Here is a 20,743-nt window from a genome sequence, read left to right as displayed (position 1 = left end):
ACAGGTTGGCTCCGGGCAAAGTCAAGGGGCCAGGGTTCCGCCTACAGTTTTGCTTCCATACTGCAGTTTAACTGACGCCTGGCCCTGATCTTTGTTGCTGCTTGCGCTGCTCCCTGTGCCCCCGCTCATCTAAATGAACCGTTAATTTGGCTCCCAAAAGAAAAAATATTAATAATCAAAAATAGCACATTTCTAATGTACAGCCTAAAAGGTTGCTACAGCTTAAAAAGTTGCTGCCATTATGTCAGATAGTGAAACGTGAGTTCAAATACATTTTACCTGACGAAATTAGATCGCCTGCAAATTTATATATTTTTAACACACTGCAAACATGTAGTGTACAGAATGAGGCTCTCTCCTCACTACCAATTGTTCCTGCAGTGAGGAATTACCATCTTCAGATAACGTTTTTATACCTTATCTACAGATCATCGTTGTCTGGAGCTCAAAAAGCAGTAGTAGCAGCTCAGAGTTTCTAAACCATCTTTGGTAGCAGTATGCAAATCAGGGAGCCAAATTCCCGACGTTCACCAAAAAGATCCGTTCGTTCGCGAACGACCCATCTTTACAGTTCAGTCCATTCAATTCAAAGTAGGTTTGCAGTTGCAACATACAGCGCCTCGTGTTTGAGCCATTGAAGGTGAGGGGGCAACGTTTGATATAACTGTGCAATATTTATATCACGTGACCGGGTTACCTGGCTGACTTTGTCCGAGTCCTAGGACTGGAGCCGTCGAGGTAGTCAACAATGTATGGCATTGGGGCGCCATCTACAGCATCATCATTCATTGCACCTGTTCTGTAATACATTATCCAGAGACAATGTGATTAGTTCTCTAGGTGGCGACAATTACCCACAACACAACCTGGTGTCCTTCCATACCGTAGCAGAGTGCAGAGATCAGATTTTATTACATTTTAATAACAGGCCTTTGACACAGACAAGACAAACTTCCAAAGTCCATAAATGTCCACCTTATGTGATTGTGTTGATCAAAAATGAAAGTAAAACAATTTAATTGTAAAGCAGATCTCTCTTGAAGGCCTAGTAGTCACAATGAAATAATCAGCCAACCATTTTTACTGCACAAATATGTAAAAAGAAAAACAAAGACACAGGAGTGAGACAGTGAATAATAAGAGATCGTCAGATCTCCATCTTTAATCCAATGGTTTACTTGTTATCAAATCTGAATCATCAACACACAGCAGCAAGTCAGTCATCTCTGTTTTAGCTGAAATAACACACTGCCATTAGTCAGATAAAAAATAAAAATAAAAACTGTTTGGTGCAATAAAACCAGATGAATAAAAAGTGTTTATTCTGACAAGCACCATTCTGAATAGAGCAAATTTGTATAAGTGCTTAAATGTTGTGTGATAATTATGCAGCATAAAAAATGATATACCCATGCAAAATTCACCGTGAAATGTACAGATGTCTTTATTGCAGAGAAGATAGGACTAGGAGTCATTTGAATCTTAATAAATTAATGATTTTCATTTTGTAGACTATCCCTTGATCCCTGGGTTGTTTGCAGTAATAAGGGCAGTTTTCATATGATAGCTTTGATGTATGTTGTAATATGATGTATTCTTTGTTCTCCTGTCTGTAGCCTAATCATCATTAGCTACAACAATATTTCAGAACTGCGGAACTATTATTATTATTATTATTTAGAGTTGATTGAAAATGCTTGCCGTGGCATAAGGAGTTTCAGGTATCTCCTTAAATCATACTCCCATATAAAAATCGAAATGAGTAAAAAAGAAACCGTACCAAAAAAAACACAGGTGAAAAAAAGACAAAACATGCATTTCTTTGTGCATCCTGAATTCGGACCGAAAAATATCCATTGTCCCCTTGGATTGCGTTGTTATAAAGCCTGTTGGACAGTTTGCATGTTTTACATAGATTATAATAACCATTCTTCAATTATTACAAATCATGTGCATCTCTTTTTTAACAAACTCCTGGAAAGATCCTCATAGTTCAGTATGTGCGGTCTGTTGCTGTTTCAGGACGTTTCCAAACATCCAACACATTGTCTCGAACCCGGGTCTCCCAGCCCATAGACAAACTCGTAACCGCTGCTCCAGTAGGATTAACCCACTTGGGAGGGATCGTAATGAGCCTACCAAGGCAAGGGTTGTTACAATATCATAGTAGCTTGGCTGCAGGGCCAGACATTGTCTTGTCTGTACGTGTCCTTCCTTGGGCTGGGTACTGAAATCGAGTTCCTCAATGGAGTTGACAGAATCTTGAAAGAACCGACCAGACCGAAAAAAAAGCCCAATACCCTGCTTTAGTCCTTCCTTCCACCCCTTCCACGCTCAGTTTCATACCGTTGTCACCCTCATCACCACCTCCCGGTTGGCCGAGGAGCCGATGCGTGGGTTGTGTGGCCGTAGCTGGCTCAGAATATGCAGGATGGTGTAGCCACAGTGGTGGTCCAGAATAGTCCTGAACCTCCGGCTCGGTCTCCTGCTGCTGCCACTACCCAAGCCATGGGGGTTACTCCGTGAGCCCCGACCCCCACCCTTACTGCTACTCAACGGGTCCCCCAAGTCATTGGCTTTTATATAGTTCAATACTTTCCATTGTTGATTGACGGCCTGCCATCGCTTGAATATTCGGTATACTGATGAGCCCTCGTGGATTATAAGGCCTAGGAAGAGAGAGATGATTTTACAGAGATAGGAAGAGGCAAGATATTAAATGATCTTTAAGGCATGAAATACTTGGAGTATTTATCATACTCAAAATCTATCATACAAAGCAACTTACTATAGTGCTAACAGATTACCTACCTACATTTGGCATAACCACACAGTGCAGATACGTAAGCAGCACCATCTGTTTTGAGTCTGGCAATGCACCATTTTTACCAGGTAGAATCTACAAAGCTTCACAGTGTGTGTGTGTGTGTGCGCGCCTACACGTGTGTGTGCATGCTAATGTATGTGTGTGTGTGTGTGTGTATCTTCTGTGATTTATCCTCACCTATGCACACGATGTCCATGAAGCCGTACATCCCATAGCAGATCTGGAAGAGCAGGTCCTGGCGCTGCCACTTGGCCGAGGGGCTGAGGGACGACCAGATGAGCCAGGAGATGCTGGCGATGAGGAACAGGGAGCCCAGGATGATGGCAGCTATCTGAACCTTCTCGATCACCGTCAGGGAGATGGCCTGCCACTGAACAGAACAGACACGAGGGCCAAGAAAGGGACATTAAGAAAGAGACAGTAAAATGGTACCCTATTCACTATTTAGTGCACTACTTTTGGCCTCATGGGCTCTGACCCAAAGAATAGGATGCCATTTCTGGTGCAGATTTAGTGACGCAACAGGAAAATGTGTCAGCACAATATGGTGCAGTCCAGTTTTCACACTTTCATCATTGCGAGTGCCCAAGATTTGTTCTAGCAAAGTGAGTAACTGTAACGCCTAGACTGGTGCACCAGAGCAGAGCACTGCATAATACTCTGATAGCGGTATTGTGCATGGTTTCAAATTGATGCATCAGCAGAAAACTGCCTGTGAGATAAGATCTGTGTGCTGTGGATAATAGAAGAACCTTCACTGATTTGGAAGATGAGAGTAGACCTAGTACACAATGCACATATGACTGGAGTGAATGAGACAGAACCCTACTCCCTAGACACTTGTGTAAATCAGAAAAGATTGGATAGGTATAAGTAATATGAGGAAAATCACCAAAGTGGGCAAGGTGGAGCTAGTAGTGTATTGTATTGCATGAAGTACCTAAGGGCTAGGGTCTGATTCTGGCCAGAGCATAAGTCCTAGGGGATGAGGGGTTGGACGGAGTGACGAGACATACCTGCAGTGGGTTCTTGGTGCTGATGGCCAGGACATGGTACTTGAAGTAGCAGAGCTCACAGCTCCAGGAGCCTCTCTCGCTGATCCAGCGGATGAGGCAGGGCTGGTGGGTGCAGCGCACAGAGCCCTTACAGCGACACGGGCTCAGCAGCTCTCCCTGCAGGAGAGAGAAGAGTCCAACCGTACAATTAGAATGACTAGAATAAACGTTCTCATTCAAGTTAATGTTCTGTGGCATTACACACTATGGGTTATTTCTGAATTGGAAATATTTTGGAATAAGAAACAATATTGGATTATAGATAGCCCTCAATGTCTCTCCAAAGCTACTGGTTTGGTGTATGTCTGTCTGGCGCACTCAGTAAAAAGACAATGGGTGGGCCCACACAGGTTGTGGGGCACCTTAACACAACATCACAATCCTCCCACTTATTGTAGATTTTGAAACTGTCGGAAAGCAACTATGAATGACCTATTCATTATTAATTAGTGTCTTCCTTCTCTTCCACAATTTCCACCTTAGTAAATGGAAAATCAAAAGTGGTGAAAACGTCAGTACTGTAGCTAAATGTCGAGGCTACTATATTACTCAATGCTAAAATGATGCATGTCTAGGAATCATTAGTAGATCAATGCATGTGCCCAGCTTGATGCTGGCCTATTGGCCAGAACGAGCCAATTAGGGCCCGGCAACATCGGCAGGGATGCACAGAGATTTGAAGGGCAGGCAGGTGAACAGGAGGTGAGCCATTCAACCCCTACCGTTCACACAAAACACGTCCCAAATGGCAACCTATTCCCTTTAGGTTGCACTACTTTTGACTAGGCCCATGGGGCTTGTGTCAAAAGTAGTGCACTATATAGGGGATGGGTTGCCATTTGGGTGTAGAGACAGACTCTCAGTGAACTCAATCAATACAGGCCCTACTGCAGCACCTACAGCAAACATTGCCCTTCTCAACTGGATGGGTGGGATGGGAAGAACGTTCAGCAGATTGACTCTTGAGGAATAGAGAGAATGTTGAGCATTGTAGAATTCTGTTTACAGTTATGTATGTGTCTAATTATACACATCTAAAAGGGCTGGAGTTAAAAAGTAGCCTAGTAATTCCTCTGAATGCAGTTTCCTATTCATTGTTTGCAGTACCTACAGCAAACATCCCATCTAGTTAGATGTGATGGAACTCAGGCTGCATTCAGAGACTTCTCCCACTTGCACACTCCCGTCATGGATTTAAAACCATTAGATTGGTGTAAGCTTTGGCTGGAGGGAGTTGTGCTTAAATTATTTTTAAGCACAAATGGAGAAAATATGTTCTCATTTTGGTTCAGTTGGTAGAGAGTGACTCATTTAACCCATGTGTATTTCTCCCTAAATAACTAGTTGCATGTTTTTTGACAGGGGTATTACAATTACACTATTTTTAACATTTATTTTCACCAGGTTTTCTTGTTAAACCTTGGTATTACGAGATACTTTCATTGACTAATAACATACCGATTTGAGTGGGGGAGAGGAGCCACATGTCACATCAATGACTGAGCTGACTTTATAAAGATTACACAGAGAAGGTCAGCAGTATATGAGGAAATGAATAAAAACATAAACAAACATTTGTTGTACAGCAAAATGTCAAGCCAGTTAAAAGTAATCCAATGTGTCCACCCACACATCCATCCATCCAGGCACACATCCAGTCTGAAGCAAATGCTGCCTGGCACTGCCCAGAGCCTCATATTTGGCTAACATTCCAAATATGAGGCTCTGGCACAGCCTATTCTGAAGCTAGACCATGTCTAGTGGAAAGGTTGATGATGGAGCACACATATATAGAATCACTAGAAAGGGCAAATGTATGTCGCTTTGGATAAAGGCGTCTGCTAAATGGCATATATTATTATTATTATTATTATTATTATTATTATTAAATCTCCTCAGACCCCAGACCACCCATCATGGCACCCATCATGGGTGCACATGCCATTGCCATGCCATGGAGTCCTCCTCTCCTGACGGTTCTGACAGGCTGTTTAATTATGAATCATATTTCATGCGTCCCACAGAGCAAGGTTATTATATTTGTAGAAGTAATTGCCCAACTGACAGGGACATGACTGTCCCCTGTTGTGACCCACTTGAATAATGAAATAACTATTAAATTACAAAGTGGCTGGGTCTAAGATAATAGCTCATCTTCTAAGTAATCATTAAGTTGAAGTGGTGCAGGGAAGCAGTGCTGAAAGAGAAGTTAATATCATGTCAATCTAAAGAAGATTGATGCTGCTTTTAAATTACTATTAAAATATATTCTGAATGTGTGTGTTTACCTTTGCCTCATAGTCTATTCACTGAAGGCCCGGTAAACTAGCCTGAGATCCAAACCATGTGGAACAACTGGTCAGAGCCAGGTAACTGATCAACATTTCTGTTCCTTTTCATAGTTTTTCATTTCTGCATAGCTCCCATTGAGTTTACAGATGCTATGAAGTAGCACCTACTGTATACTGTAATAACACTATGACAAACATAAAATCTTACAAAGTGATTAAGTGGTGATTTCCATCTGTGCTCCAGTGGCACTTACACCATATCTCATTATCTCAAGGCCATGGTTAACAAGCTTAGCCAGGCTGTACAGGTTCTGCACATCTGTTGTGTCAAGTTTTGGCTGAGGACCAAAGATCTGTTCATTGTTCTGCATGCCTATACATTCCTTGGCTCATAGGCCCACAAACAAGCCTGGGCCAATTATTATTCACGTTCACACGTGGACCATGACATCAGTCAAGCTATAGTCCACATTGTTGTAGGCTATAGAGTACTCAAAGAAAAATTATAATTGTCAGTATTTTCTCAACCAAATCAATTTGTAAACACACCAAATCGAAACTGGTCAAAATGTAGCCATATAGGTTTTCTATAGTCCTACATGCGCACTAACACTCAGAACCATGGACAGCGTAGGGCTATTGCCTAATGGTCCAATTGAGCGGTGTTGTGTTGTGGCGCGAAAAGCTGGACAACGTGAAGGCGTATGTATCTATATGGGACAGTACCTGCTCTGGGCCTTGGAAGCAGATACGACAGCGCAGGCTGCTTGCAGTGCTTGTGAGCGACACGGCATCCAGGCCCACTTGCAGTTTGGGGTCCTTCTCCTCAAAGCCCAGGCTCCGAGGCCGAGGCTCCGTCCCGTAATATTCCTCCTCGTCATCCCGGGAGGAGCAGTCCACAAAGGGAGGCCAGCCGCAGCCGCCCATCCCAAGACCCCGCATGCTGGACGGCCTCTCTGCGTCGGATCTATCGGGCTGTCTCGAAACGTCTCGCATAAAAACCAGTACTTTCAGTTCGTTGAAAAACATGCGGATCCTATATTTGAACATGTTTGGCTACATGAATTATTCAGAAGGGAATGAAACCTATTTGAAAATAAGGTGGTCTCTAGAAAAGAGAAGATATGCCTTTGATTTAGGAGAAGGGTTATTATTATTATTAATATTATTATTATTATTATTATTATTATTATAATACGCCTGTTATCTTTAGCCAATTATTGTGCTGCATATGCTATGACTTAGGGGATTTTACCTAAACATTTTCTGAATAGCATCACTGATGAGCTTAAAAAACTTGTACTGTAAATGTGCTGTCAAATGGTAAGAAATAAAGGACCATGTCTTGGTTGTTGTCTCTCTGATGGCATGTGTTTCTAAGACAATGCAGATGAGAGATTTTCCTCTTGAGCGGCTCGATACACTCTCTCAATATTCATTACCAAACAACTCTGCGAGTGCTGTCAAGCTAGATTCTTCCTCCACCCCTACCACCACAAATACGTGATAGGCCTATATCGTCCATTGCCTGCACTATCGATCTAAATTATACACATTACATTTACATTTTAGTCATTTAGCACATTGCATTTGGGGTTTGCAGCAAAAATGTATGTTTGCTACACAAAGCAGAAGACATGCCAGAGTGGACTAGTGGAAGAGTGAGCAATGGAGAGACATAAAATAGAAAGAGGTGTAAAAAAACAACAACATTCCATTTCCATTCCCACAGTCATATCTGGGACTGTTGTCAAGAAGCATAATCCAAAAGGGTGCAGACAGACGATATAATGGAAGTTAGATGTAGACGTGTGATTATATCGTCTTTTTAATTATCCTTAGTAGCATCCCAACCGTCAGATCATGATTCTTCTTTTCTATTCTATTCCTCCTCTGATATGTTTTGGATTGATCCATCAAGAATGGTCCACCCCATTCCACCCGACGTCCACACAGAGTGGATCCAATTTACAATCCAGTGAATTTGCATGTTAAATATATCTGTAAATACATCCACTCAAAACAGCGATACATCCCATCTTCATTCGATATCAGCATTTCTCTTCTGTCTTCTAGCTTTGCGTAGAAAATATGGTGCACCTAAATTTGCGAATAACAGACCAGAATTCAAAACAACAGTTGCTGCAATCTTCTAATTACAGACGGATGGAGAAGTCTACACATCCGAGAGGGCAATTACAGCGGTAGCCTAATGCCATTGATATTGTAGCCTAACCTCTCAGATGTTGATGATGATAGCCTACTGCCTGCTCGTGCTGCCTGATTCCTCCTCGAAATGGTCGACTTTGATAGTGAACCAACGCAGCACCTACTTCCGGAATGAATACTAGCCTACTGGAATGAAAAACTGCATGACAATGGTATAATTTTCTCATTTTCTTTTCTACAGTCATTAGTCTGTCTCCGCTGTATGATATGGATGCACCCTCTCTGGAGCCCTGTAGTTAGGGATGGGGAGGGCAGATTCCGTTCGGCTGTTGTATTGACAGACGACGCTGTCGCTGTCCAAGGTGAGATCTCGCCTATTGACGTGTACTGTCACAGTGCCACATGCACTACACGCCCGGTAGACATGATGACGCCTGAGCATCTTCTTTCTTTCTTTCTTTCTTTCTTTCTTTCTTTCTTTCTTTCTTTCTTTCTTTCTTTCTTTCTTTCTTTCTTTCTTTCTTTCTTTCTTTCTTTCTTTCTTTCTTTCTTTCTTTCTTTCTTTCTTTCTTTCTTTCTTTCTTTCTTTCTTTCTTTCTTTCTTATGCATGTGCATGATCCTACGAATTCACTGACCCTTTCTTTTCCACCATTCTTTCTTTGACCTGTTTCTACACTCCACATTATCAACAACATTTGATCTATGGGGTCTCTGTCTATTTCGATCAGGACACTCTCAGTGCTTGACTTGGACTGAAATAGGTGCCGGTACTCATTTTGGGTGCCGGTACTGTTTATATTTAGGTGCAGGAACTCCACAATACTTTTGAGCTAATATTCTATAAGAGGAACAGGAGCTCAAGGAGTAGAACATGTAAGGTTCCGGTACTCAGCTCCGGTGAGCTCCTGCCCAAGTCAAGCATGGATTAATACACCAGCAATCACTAGTTTACTATAAGGTCCATGAAATTCCTAGTGTCATGGTGACTGAGAAACCACTGAGAAAGTCCATGCTCCTTCCTTGTTGAGAGGGAATTATCTCGGGGCCATTTCGCAGAGTGCACCCGACAAGGTAATTAGGTTATATCACACGCTGGGGTTGTAAGGTCAGTTTAATCACACATAAATAGACACACACACACACACTGAATTATTGGCTGTTCCTTGACCACTAGCCAGCCCCCACACTCAGCATTCTGAACCCATAGCAATGCCCTGCTACCCTGCACAGAACCCAGTCTACTCTTAGATTGATCGGAATTGATTTTTCACACATACTCTGTACCTGTGGAATTTTCGACATGGAACTTGGTTTGAGATGCAGTGCCATGGGTAGGCTATTATGTGTAGTCCCCATAAACGGTCATATTTGCTATCTGTATTCCTACACGAAAACCCCTTATGGTAATCTGAGGAGTAGTTTCAGTGACTCATGAACATCCTGCCCCACCCCCACTCTCACCACCTGCCCCGACATGATCATTCTTACTAATGAGTGTACGGGATGTGATTCATACTGTAATAGAATAATGTGATCACAAGATATCCTTACTCTCTCCCATGCTGCTAGGCATAGCAGGGCAGGGCTGTCTTTATGAGCCCTAACATACACCCACCACCATTCTTACTGTAATGGAGGAATTATGATAACAACAGTATATCATCTCCCATACTGCCAGTTTCAGACGTAGCAGGGCAGGGCTTTTTTCTCTTTATGAGCACTAACAACATGCATCCACCCACCCACCAGTCGGTCTGTTACATTATTGATAGGCTCACTGACCTGTTTCTCTCCTCTTACTGAACGGATGACAATGATTTCCCCTCCTGTTGGCCCTGGCTGCACCGTTACAGTGAGAGGAATGTACATCTATATCCAGACACATCATTGTCTTGTCTCATGGTTGCATCCATAGAAATAGTCAGAAATGCATTCTTGTCATTCTATTTCTATGGTTTTATTGACAACATTTTCCCTTCCTCCTGTTATGTGAAGAGCTCAGTATAATAGAGAAATATCAGTTACTTTTTCCAAACAACATTCTATGTGGGTATTGATGACCTGTGGTTGCAATGTAACGTTCAATTATGAAAGAAATATTACCCCTAAGGTCTAAGGGCCCGGAGCTGGGTTTCTACTAAGCTAACATATGCAATTGTTTTAAGAAGGTCATACAAAGGATCATTTAGCGATTTGATTTAGAGTTTTAGGACCCCTGTAAGTATCACGTTTTAAATGTTGTATTATTTGATTAAACATTGAAATTCGTCGTACTGCTATTAGCCCATAGAAATGCGTTGAATAACATATCCATACATGGGAAAACAGATAGTCAAAAAATTAATCAGAATATGAGAGATATAAGATAGATCAGGATTTTTTAAATTTCATTTAATTACTAATATTTAACCCCTTATTTTTGGAACTAAAGTACAGTGGCTTGCAAAAGTATTCAACCCCCTTGGTATTTTTCCTATTTTGTTGCCTTACAACCTGGAATTAAAATAGATTTTTTGGGGGTTTGTATCATTTGATTTACACAACATGCCTACCACTTTGAAGATGCAAAATATGTTTTGTTGTGAAACAAACAAGAAATTAGACAAAAAAACTGAAAACTTGAGCGTGTATAACTATTCACCCCCCAAAGTCAATACTTTGTAGATCCACCTTTTGCAGCAATTACAGCTGCAAGTCTCTTGGGGTATGTCTCTATAAGCTTGGCATGTCTAGCCACTGGGATCTTTGCCCATTCTTCAAGGCAAAACTGCTCCAGCTCCTTCAAGTTGGATGGGCTCCGCTGGTGTACAGCAATCTTTAAGTCATACCACAGATTCTCAATTGGATTGAGGTCTGGGCTTTGCCTAAGCCATTCCAAGACATGTAAATGTTTCCCCTTAAACCACTCAAGTGTTTCTTTAGCAGTATGGTTAGGGTCATTGTCCTGCTGGCAGGTGAACCTCCGTCCCAGTCTCAAATCTCTGGAAGACTGAAACAGGTTTCCCTCAAGAACTTCCCTGTATTTAGCGCCATCCATCATTCCTTCAATTCTGACCAGTTTCCCAGTCCCTGCCGATGAAAAACATGGATGGTGTTCTCGGGGTGATGAGAGGTGTTGGGTTTGCGCCAGACATAGCGTTTTCCTTGATGGCCAAAAAGCTCAATTTTAGTCTAATCTGACCAGATATGTTTGGGGAGTCTCCCACTGTGAGAGTGTGATTTGAAGGAGTCAGGCGCAGGAGGGTAAATCACTGAATACAGAGTTTATTCCGTAGAAAACAGTTACACTGGGTAGCGTCAACAAAATACAGGCACACAGGGAACAATAGCCCCGGAAATACAAGGTACAGGTAGCTCAACCGAGCTACACTCAACTCACAAATAACAATCACCCACAAGGACAAGGGGCCAGAGGGAACACTTATACACTGACTAATGAGGGGATATGAACCAGGTGTGTGTAATTGACAAGACAAGACAAATGGAATGATGATATATGGAGCGGCAGTGGCTAGTAAGCCGGTGACGACGAACGCCGGAACCTGCCCAAACAAGGAGGGGAGGCAGCCTTGGCGGAAGTCGTGACACCCACATGCCTTTTGAAGAACACCAAACGTGTTTGCTTATTGTTTTCTTTAAGCAATGGCTTTTTTCTGGCCACTCTTCTGTAAAGCCCAGCTCTGTGGAGTGTACGGCTTAAAGTGGTCCTATGGACAGATACTCCAATCTCCACTGTGGAGCTTTTTTGCTCCTTCAGGGTTATCTTTGGTCTCTTTGTTGCCTCTCTGATTAATGCTTCCTTGCCTGGTCCGTGAGTTTTGGTGGGCGGCCCTCTCTTGGCAGATTTGTTGTGGTACCATATTCTTTCAATTTTTTTATAATAGATTGAATGGTGCTCTGTGGGATGTTCAACGTTTCGGATATTTTTTTATAACCCAACCCTGATCTGTACTTCTCCACAACTTTGTCCCTGACCTGTTTGGAGAGCTCCTTGGTCTTCATGGTGCCGCTTGCTTGGTGGTGCCCCTTGCTTAGTGGTGTTGCAGACTCTGGGGCCTTTCAGAACAGGTGTATACAGTTGAAGTCGGAAGTTTACATACACTTAGGTTGGAGTCATTAAAACTCGTTTTTCAACCACTCCACACATTTCTTGTTAACAAACTATGGTTTTGGCAAGTCGGTTAGGACATCTACTTTGTGCATGACACAAGTAATTTTTCCAACAATTGTTTACAAACAGATAATTTCACTGTATCACATTTCCAGTGGGTCAGAAGTTTACATACACTAAGTTCACTGTGCCTTTAAACAGCTTAGAGACAAACGTACTTTGGTGCGAAAAGTGCAAATCAATCCCAGAACAACAGCAAAGGACCTTGTGAAGATGCTGGAGGAAACAGGTACAAAAGTATCTATATCCACATTAAAACAAGTCCTATATCGACATAACTTTAAAGGCCGCTCAGCAAGGAAGAAGCCACTGCTCCAAAACCGCCATTAAAAAAGACAGACTACGTTTTGCAACTGCACATGGGGACAAAGATCGTACTTTTTGGAGAAATGTCCTCTGGTCTGATGAAACAAAAATAGGACTGTTTGGCCATAATGACATCGTTATGTTTGGAGGAAAAAGGGGGATGCTTGCAAGCCGAAGAACACCATCCCAACCGTGAAGCACTGGGGTGGCAGCATCATGCTGTGGGGGTGCTTTGCTGCAGGAGGGACTGGTGCACTTCACAAAATAGATGGCATCATGAGGAAGGAAAATTATGTGGATATATTGAAGCAACATCTCAAGACATCAGTCAGGAAGTTAAAGCTTGGTCGCAAATGGGTCTTCCAAATGGACAATGACCTCAAGCATACTTCCAAAGTTGTGGCAAAATGGCTTAAGGACAACAAAGTCAAGGTATTGGAGTGGTCATCACAAAGCCCTGACCTCAATCCTATAGAAAATGTGTGGCAGAACTGAAAAAGCATTTGCGAGCAAGGAGGCCTACAAACCTGACTCAGCTACACCAGCTCTGTCAGGAGGAATGGGCAAAAATTCACCCAACTTATTGTGGGAAGCTTGTGGAAGGCTACCCGAAACATTTGACCCAAGTTAAACAATTTAAAGGCAATGCTACCAAATACTAATTGAGTGTATGTAAATGTCTGACCCACTGGGAATGTGATGAAAGAAATAAAAGCTGAAATAAATCATTCTCTCTACTATTAATCTGACATTTCACATTCTTAAAATAAAGTGGTGATCCTAACTGACCTAAAACAGGGACATTTTACTAGGATTAAATGTCAGGAATTGTGAAAAACAGAGTTTAAATGTATTTGGCTAAGGTGTATGTAAACTTTCGACTTCAACTGTACAGTCGTGGTCAAAGGTTTTGAGAATGACACACATATTGGTCTTCACAAAGTTTGCTGCTTCAGTGTTATGAGATATTTTTGTCAGATGTTACTATGGTATACTGAAGTATACAGTGGGGAAAAAATATATTTAGTCAGCCATCAATTGTGCAAGTTCTCCCACTTAAAAAGATGAGAGAGGCCTGTAATTTTCATCATAGGTACACGTCAACTATGACAGACAAAATGAGAAAAAAAATCCAGAAAATCACATTGTAGGATTTTTTATGAATTTATTTGCAAATTATGGTGGAAAATAAGTATTTGGTCAATAACAAAAGTTACTCAATACTTTGTTATATACCCTTTGTTGGCAATGACACAGGTCAAACGTTTTCTGTAAGTCTTCACAAGGTTTTCACACACTGTTGGTATTTTGACCCATTCCTCCATGCAGATCTCCTCTAGAACAGTGATGTTTTGGGGCTGTCGCTGGGCAACACGGATTTTCAACTCCCTCCAAAGATTTTCTATGGGGTTGAGATCTGGAGACTGGCTAGGCCACTCCAGGACCTTGAAATGCTTCTTACGAAGCCACTCCTTCATTGCCCGGGCGGTGTGTTTGGGATCATTGTCATGCTGAAAGACCCAGCCACGTTTCATCTTCAATGCCCTTGCTGATGGAAGGAGGTTTTCACTCAAAATCTCACGATACATGGCCCCATTCATTCTTTCCTTTACACGGATCAGTCGTCCTGGTCCCTTTGCAGAAAAACAGCCCCAAAGCATGATGTTTCCACCCCCATGCTTCACAGTAGGTATGGTGTTCTTTGGATGCAACTCAGCATTCTTTGTCCTCCAAACACGACGAGTTGAGTTTTTACCAAAAAGTTACATTTTGGTTTCATCTGACCATATGACATTCTCCCAATCCTTTTCTGGATCATCCAAATGCACTCTAGCAATCTTCAGACGGGCCTGGCTTAAGCAGGGGGACACGTCTTGCACTGCAGGATTTGAGTCCCTGGCGGCGTAGTGTGTTACTGATGGTAGGCTTTGTTACTTTGGTCCCAGCTCTCTGCAGGTCATTCACTAGGTCCCCCCGTGTGGTTCTGGGATTTTTGCTCACCGTTCTTGTGATCATTTTGACCCCACGGGGTGAGATCTTGCGTGGAGCCCCAGATCGAGGGAGATTATCAGTGGTCTTCCATTGTCTTCCATTTCCTAATAATTGCTCCCACAGTTGATTTCTTCAAACCAAGCTGCTTACCTATTGCAGATTCAGTCTTCCCAGCCTGGTGCAGGTCTACAATTTTGTTTCTGGTGTCCTTTGACAGCTCTTTGGTCTTGGCCATAGTGGAGTTTGGAGTGTGACTGTTTGAGGTTGTGGACAGGTGTCTTTTATACTGATAACAAGTTCAAACAGGTGCCATTAATACAGGTAACGAGTGGAGGACAGAGGAGCCTCTTAAAGAAGAAGTTACAGGTCTGTGAGAGCCAGAAATCTTGCTTGTTTGTAGGTGACCAAATACTTATTTTCCACCATAATTTGCAAATAAATTCATTAAAAATCCTACAATGTGATTTTCTGGAAAAAAAATCTCAATTTGTCTGTCATAGTTGACGTGTACCTATGATGAAAATTACAGGCCTCTCTCATCTTTTTAAGTGGGAGAACTTGCACAATTGGTGGCTGACTAAATACTTTTTTCCCCCACTGTAATTACAACCATTCCATAAGTGTCAAAGGCTTTTATTTACAATTACATTACGTTTATGCAAAGTGTCAATATTTGCAGTGTTTACCCTTCTTTTTCAAGACCTCTGCAATCCGCCCTGGCATGCTGTCAATTAACTTCTGGACCACATCCTGACTGATGGCAGCCCATTCTTGCATAATCAATGCTTGGAGTTTGTCAGAATTTGTGGGTTTTTGTTTGTCCACCCGCCTCTTGAGGATCGACCACAAGTTCTCAATGGGATTAAGGTGTGGGGAGTTTCCTGGCCATGGACCCAAAATGTCGATGTTTTGTTCCCTGAGCCACTTAGTTATCACTTTTGCCTTATGGCAAGGTGCTCCATCATGCTGGAAAAGGCATTGGTCATCACCAAACTGTTCTTGGATGGTTGGGAGAAGTTGCTCTCGGAGGATGTGTTGGTACCATTCTTTATTCATGGCTGTGTTCTTAGGCAAAATTGTGAGTGAGCCCACTCCCTTGGCTGAGAAGCAACCCCACACATGAATGGTCTCAGGATGCTTTACTGTTGGCATGACACAGGACTGATGGTAGCGCAAACCTTGTCTTCTTCGGACAAGGTGTTTTCCGGATGCCCCAAACAATCGGAAAGGGGATTCATCAGAGAAAATGACTTTACCCCAGTCCTCAGCAGTCCAATCCCTGTGCCTTTTGCAGAATATCCGTCTGTCCCTGATGTTTTTCCTGGAGAGAAGTGGCTTCTTTGCTGCCCTTCTTGACACCAGGCCATCCTCCAAATGTCTCCGCCTCACTGTGCGTGCAGATGCACTCACACCTGCCTGCTGCCATTCCTGAGCAAGCTCTGCACTGGTGGTGCCCTGATCCCGCAGCTGAATCAACTTTAGGAGACGGTCCTGGTGCTTGCTGGACTTTCTTGGGCGCCGTGACGCCTTCTTCACAACAATTGAACCTCTCTCCTTGAAGTTCTTGATGATCCGATAAATGGTTGATTTAGGTGCAATCTTACTAGCAGCAATATCCTTGCCTGTGAAGCCCTTTTTGTGCAAAGCAATGATGACGGCACATATTTCCTTGCAGGTAACCATGGTTAACAGAGGAAGAACAATGATTTCAAGCACCACCCTCCTTTTAAAGCTTCCAGTCTGTTATTCTAACTCAATCAGCATGACAGAGTGATCTCCAGCCTTGTCCTCGTCAACACTCTCACCTGTGTTAACGAAATAATCACTGACATAATGGCAGCTGGTCCTTTTGTGGCAGGGCTGAAATGCAGTGGAAATATTTTTTGGGGATTAAGTTCATTTTCATGGCAAAGAGGGACTATGCAATTAAGTGCAATTCATCTGATCACTCTTCATGACATTCTGGAGTATATGCAAATTGCCATCATCAAAACTGAGGCAGCAGACTTTGTGAAAATTAGTTTTTGTTTCATTCTCAAAACTTTTGACCATGGCTGTATATACTGAGATCATGTAACAGAACATGTGACACTTAGATTGCACACAGGTGGACTTTATTTAACTAATTATGTGACTTCTGAAGGTAATTGGTTGCACCAGATCTTATTTAGGGGCTTCATAGCAAAGGGGCTGAATACATATGCACGCACCACTTTTCCATTTTAGATTTTTTTATAATTTTTTGAAACTAGTTATTTTTTTCATTTCACTTCACCAATTTGGACTATTTTCTGTATGCCCATTACATGAAATCCAAATAAAAATCCATTTAAATTACAGGTTGTGTCATGAGTTGCTGTAGGTAGGTAGGTGTGGTGTGGAATCAGGCGCAGGACGCAGAAGTTAAGTCCAAACAAAGACTTTAGTAGATCACACAAAATAATCCAAGAACAGCCCGGAGGCGAGAAAAGCGCGCACAGGCGTAAGCAAACGGGCGCACTAAACATGTGCGTAAATCTCTCCTAAAAACAACAAGGAGGCAAGCTACAAAATAGCGCACCAAAATAGGTAGCGCAGCAACACGACAAGGAAACAATTACACACAACACCTAACTAACAACAAGGAACTAAATAGGGTGCTTAATGAGACATAACACAAAACAGGTGTGACAAACAGACAAAACCAATCAAACAAGAAACATAGAACGGTGGCAGCTAGTACTCCGGAGACGACGACCGCCGAAACCTGTCCGAACAAGGAGGAGGGGCCGCCTCGGCCGAAACCGTGACAGGTTGTAATGCAACAAAATAGGAAAAATGCCAAGGGGGATGAATACTTTTGCAAGGCACTGTACTTCCATATACAGTATACTTCCATACATTTTTAAAACTCTGATGAGTTTTGTGAGGCTTGTGGGCGTCCTAGAGCAAAACAACCGACATGTACGTGTTCGTGAGAGTCTCACCTTTCGATGTTGGGGTCATAATAGTGTGTAGCCCAAACTGTTCGGACGGTACAGACAGAAGTTGGCAGATCGGCGGTACCGACTTCAGACGAGTCCTGTGACGCTTGTGGGGGTTGTAGAGTCATGAGAATCTCCTCTTTCCATAGAGGAGTCATATTAGTTTCTAGGCCAAATTGTTTGGAAGCTACAGACATTTTCTTGAGAAGACCAATTTTCGTGATGTCTCCTGGTCTGACAAACACCTCTGTTCCACCTTCCACCACAGATGCAGAAGGCCGATATCGGCAGATGTGGTGGATTGAGACTCAGCCCATGTAAAAAAAAAATATATTTCAGATACCTCTAGTTTAAACAGATGGATTTTTATGGGATTTTTTAAATGATGCTAATTAGATAGACTAGGGGTTTTTAAACAGCCATGTAATCAGATCTCTAATATAATATATAATCCATAATTTTAAGATATTGTAGGATGCATATTGTATTCCTTACTTATATCTTTGAAAAGGCATTGTACATTACATGACACACACACAACCACATAAAATATCTGTATGGGCCAGATGGTCGTCCCTGTTGGTGTGAATCTCCACAGCTCCTCCACTCCTCCAAGTTAATAAACCTGGCATATGGACATGCATCACAGGGTAGGGAACAGGCTGATCCCAAAAGGTACCTTATTCCTTATTTAGTGCACTACTTTTGACCAAAGCCCTATAAGCCCTGGTCAAAAGTAGTGCACTAAATAGGGAATTGGGTGCCATTTGGGACATGGACTGGCAGTGGGCCCTCAGGAGAGCACACTGACAGGATGGGGATGATTGGGACCAGCAAGGTGTCCGAACCACACACACACAAAAACACACACCCAGTTTGTGGACCAGCGAGGTGTCTAAACCACACTGCTGTCTGCGCACCGGAAACTCTGAGGACCCAAAGTCCTTACTAGGCACATTTTACTTACATAAATGTTCCTACTACGCCCCAGGGGATAGGCCCCGCCCGGCCTGTATGCAGGTACACCACCCGGCCAAGTCGTATACGTAGCCTATTAAAACACCCTCATGTAATTTGGTTACACTTAAAACAGCCCATCTAGGGGCGGGTGTTGAACATTTGCATGAGCTATGGTGCAACGAATCGGAAGATTGTTTATTCAATATGTCAATATCAGTCCCCTATCGAGACAACCATAAAATCAATGTATAACATACTATGGTGGTAGCAATCATGGAGGGATAGACTAGGGCATTAGGGATACTCAGGTTATGTTCCCATTGTTAATAAACTTGTTAGTGCTTACTCAAAAGGATTTGCCATTTATTTGAATTGGTAAAGTAATGCATGTAACGAAATGGTCTCTTGTGTATTATTACCCAGAGTCTGCTGTCATGGGACCCAACAAGGGGATCAATAGACTTACATTATAGGCATGAAAAGGACTTAATACTCATAGATTCAGGTTTTCCGGACACAGATTAAGCCTAGACCTGGATTAAAAAGCACTTTCAGTGGAGATTCTCCATTAAGCATGCTTTTTAGTCCAGGACTAAGCTTGATCTGTGTCAGGGAAACCGTCGCATAAAGTACACGTGTCTGAGAGAATTTCCTCAATATTTTTTCCAGTCCTGATTCCTTAAAACCTGACTGAAAAATGTATAGTATGTGGCATTTATATTCAATAGATACAGTAGGACTAAATGCCTCTATCATACTGTTAATGCGAGTTAGTCAGCTGATCTTCCAGGAATATATTGCTTTAGTCCACCTTTTCTAGTTCCTCTTTACTCCTTTTTTTAAGCAAGTGAATATGGATGTTATGCAGCTGAATTGGTATAAGCGCTGTGCTGCCACCATGTGGGACATAGAGAGAGCTGCACATTGTAAAACAAGCAAATCCTTTGCTGGCCATGGATAAAATGTGTACTACACAATAACTACTCAAATGTGAATTGAGATAATTTCCTTCCCAGAAGTGAGTCTCAAAATAGTAAACGTAAAATATTTCTCTTATCTTGTGATTTTTATTTGGAAATGCAAGTCTAAAAAATGCAAGATAGGGTACAATTGGGATAATAAGTGCACAAGGTTTTAAGTAGGGTACATGGTCTATAAGGTACAGAGTTAATATAATGCGTACAGATAATATATATATATGCATTAGACCTTGTAGTGGCGCTACTCAAGCACCATATCCACCAGCAAAACCATATTCATTCACCATAAGTGGTTCAACTAATACAAGCACTGACATTTCAATTCATGTTAGTCCTAAAGGTTGATCCAGATCAATAGAGGCCAGATGAGATGACACTCCTCCACACCTCTGTGTAAGACATAGAACAAGGAGTAATGTTTTATCAGTGTTTTAACAAACATTTTACTAATACTAGAAAATGAACTTAACAAATTAAAAACTGCCTGCTGTGCATTATCAGCATAAAAAAAAGACAAAATATTTTAAAATTACTTTAACACTGTTGAACAAAAACATGTTAGCAAATGAAAACAAAACAAATAACATCATTCAGCAAAACAACAAATGCACAAACAAACTGAGGATTAAGGAAAATAAAACTAGTACAGCAGGTTTGCACTATAGCTTCGACCAAATTAGGCATAACTTCTGATTTTCAGATAAAACTTAAAAGGATCGATAATAGATCATTTCTCTTCCAGTTAAAGTTGCCATTTAACATTGTATTACTCATTACAATTATTTTGGAAGAATACAAGACTTAGAAATAACCAAATTACCTTACTACTTTCTTATCTTAACATAAACCAATTTAAATTATTTTCAGAGATGTGAACTATTGCTCTTGTTTACATTTTCAACTTCCAATAACGAGAACCAATAGTGAATTAGGAATAAACGTAATGCACCTTTAAGTAGCAGGAGAGGTCATAGTGTACTTGACTACCATGTCCCTCATAGGTCACTAAAATGTTACCCTTACTGACA

At 41.9% G+C, this 20,743-nt stretch overlaps 1 protein-coding gene across 1 annotated transcript; it reads right to left on the bottom strand.

The window, feature by feature from the left end:
• Positions 1-1,122: 1,122 nt before the first annotated feature.
• LOC121545812 (E3 ubiquitin-protein ligase MARCHF9) lies at positions 1,123-8,726 on the bottom strand. The gene is made up of 4 exons (XM_041856650.2): positions 6,900-8,726; positions 3,844-3,999; positions 3,005-3,197; positions 1,123-2,669 (listed from the first exon to the last, which is right to left on the bottom strand). The coding sequence occupies exons 1-4, from the start codon at positions 7,221-7,223 to the stop codon at positions 2,341-2,343; spliced, it is 1,002 nt and encodes a 333-aa protein (XP_041712584.1). The 5' UTR covers positions 7,224-8,726; the 3' UTR covers positions 1,123-2,340.
• Between the last annotated feature and the right edge of the window lie 12,017 nt (positions 8,727-20,743).

Source organism: Coregonus clupeaformis, chromosome 30 (genome assembly GCF_020615455.1).
Source record: "Coregonus clupeaformis isolate EN_2021a chromosome 30, ASM2061545v1, whole genome shotgun sequence".
Lineage (NCBI taxonomy): Eukaryota > Metazoa > Chordata > Actinopteri > Salmoniformes > Salmonidae > Coregonus > Coregonus clupeaformis.
This window is presented reverse-complemented; position numbering and strand designations above follow the sequence as displayed.

Coding starts and splice junctions, on each gene's coding strand:
- LOC121545812 (XM_041856650.2), bottom strand. CDS start 7,223: ATGTTCAAATATAGGATCCGCATGTTTTTCAACGAACTGAAAGTACTG. Junction 3,198..3,843: donor GCACCAAGAACCCACTGCAG/GTATGTCTCGTC, acceptor TGTTCTGTTCAG/TGGCAGGCCATCTCCCTGAC. Junction 2,670..3,004: donor CATGGACATCGTGTGCATAG/GTGAGGATAAAT, acceptor CTCTCTTCCTAG/GCCTTATAATCCACGAGGGC.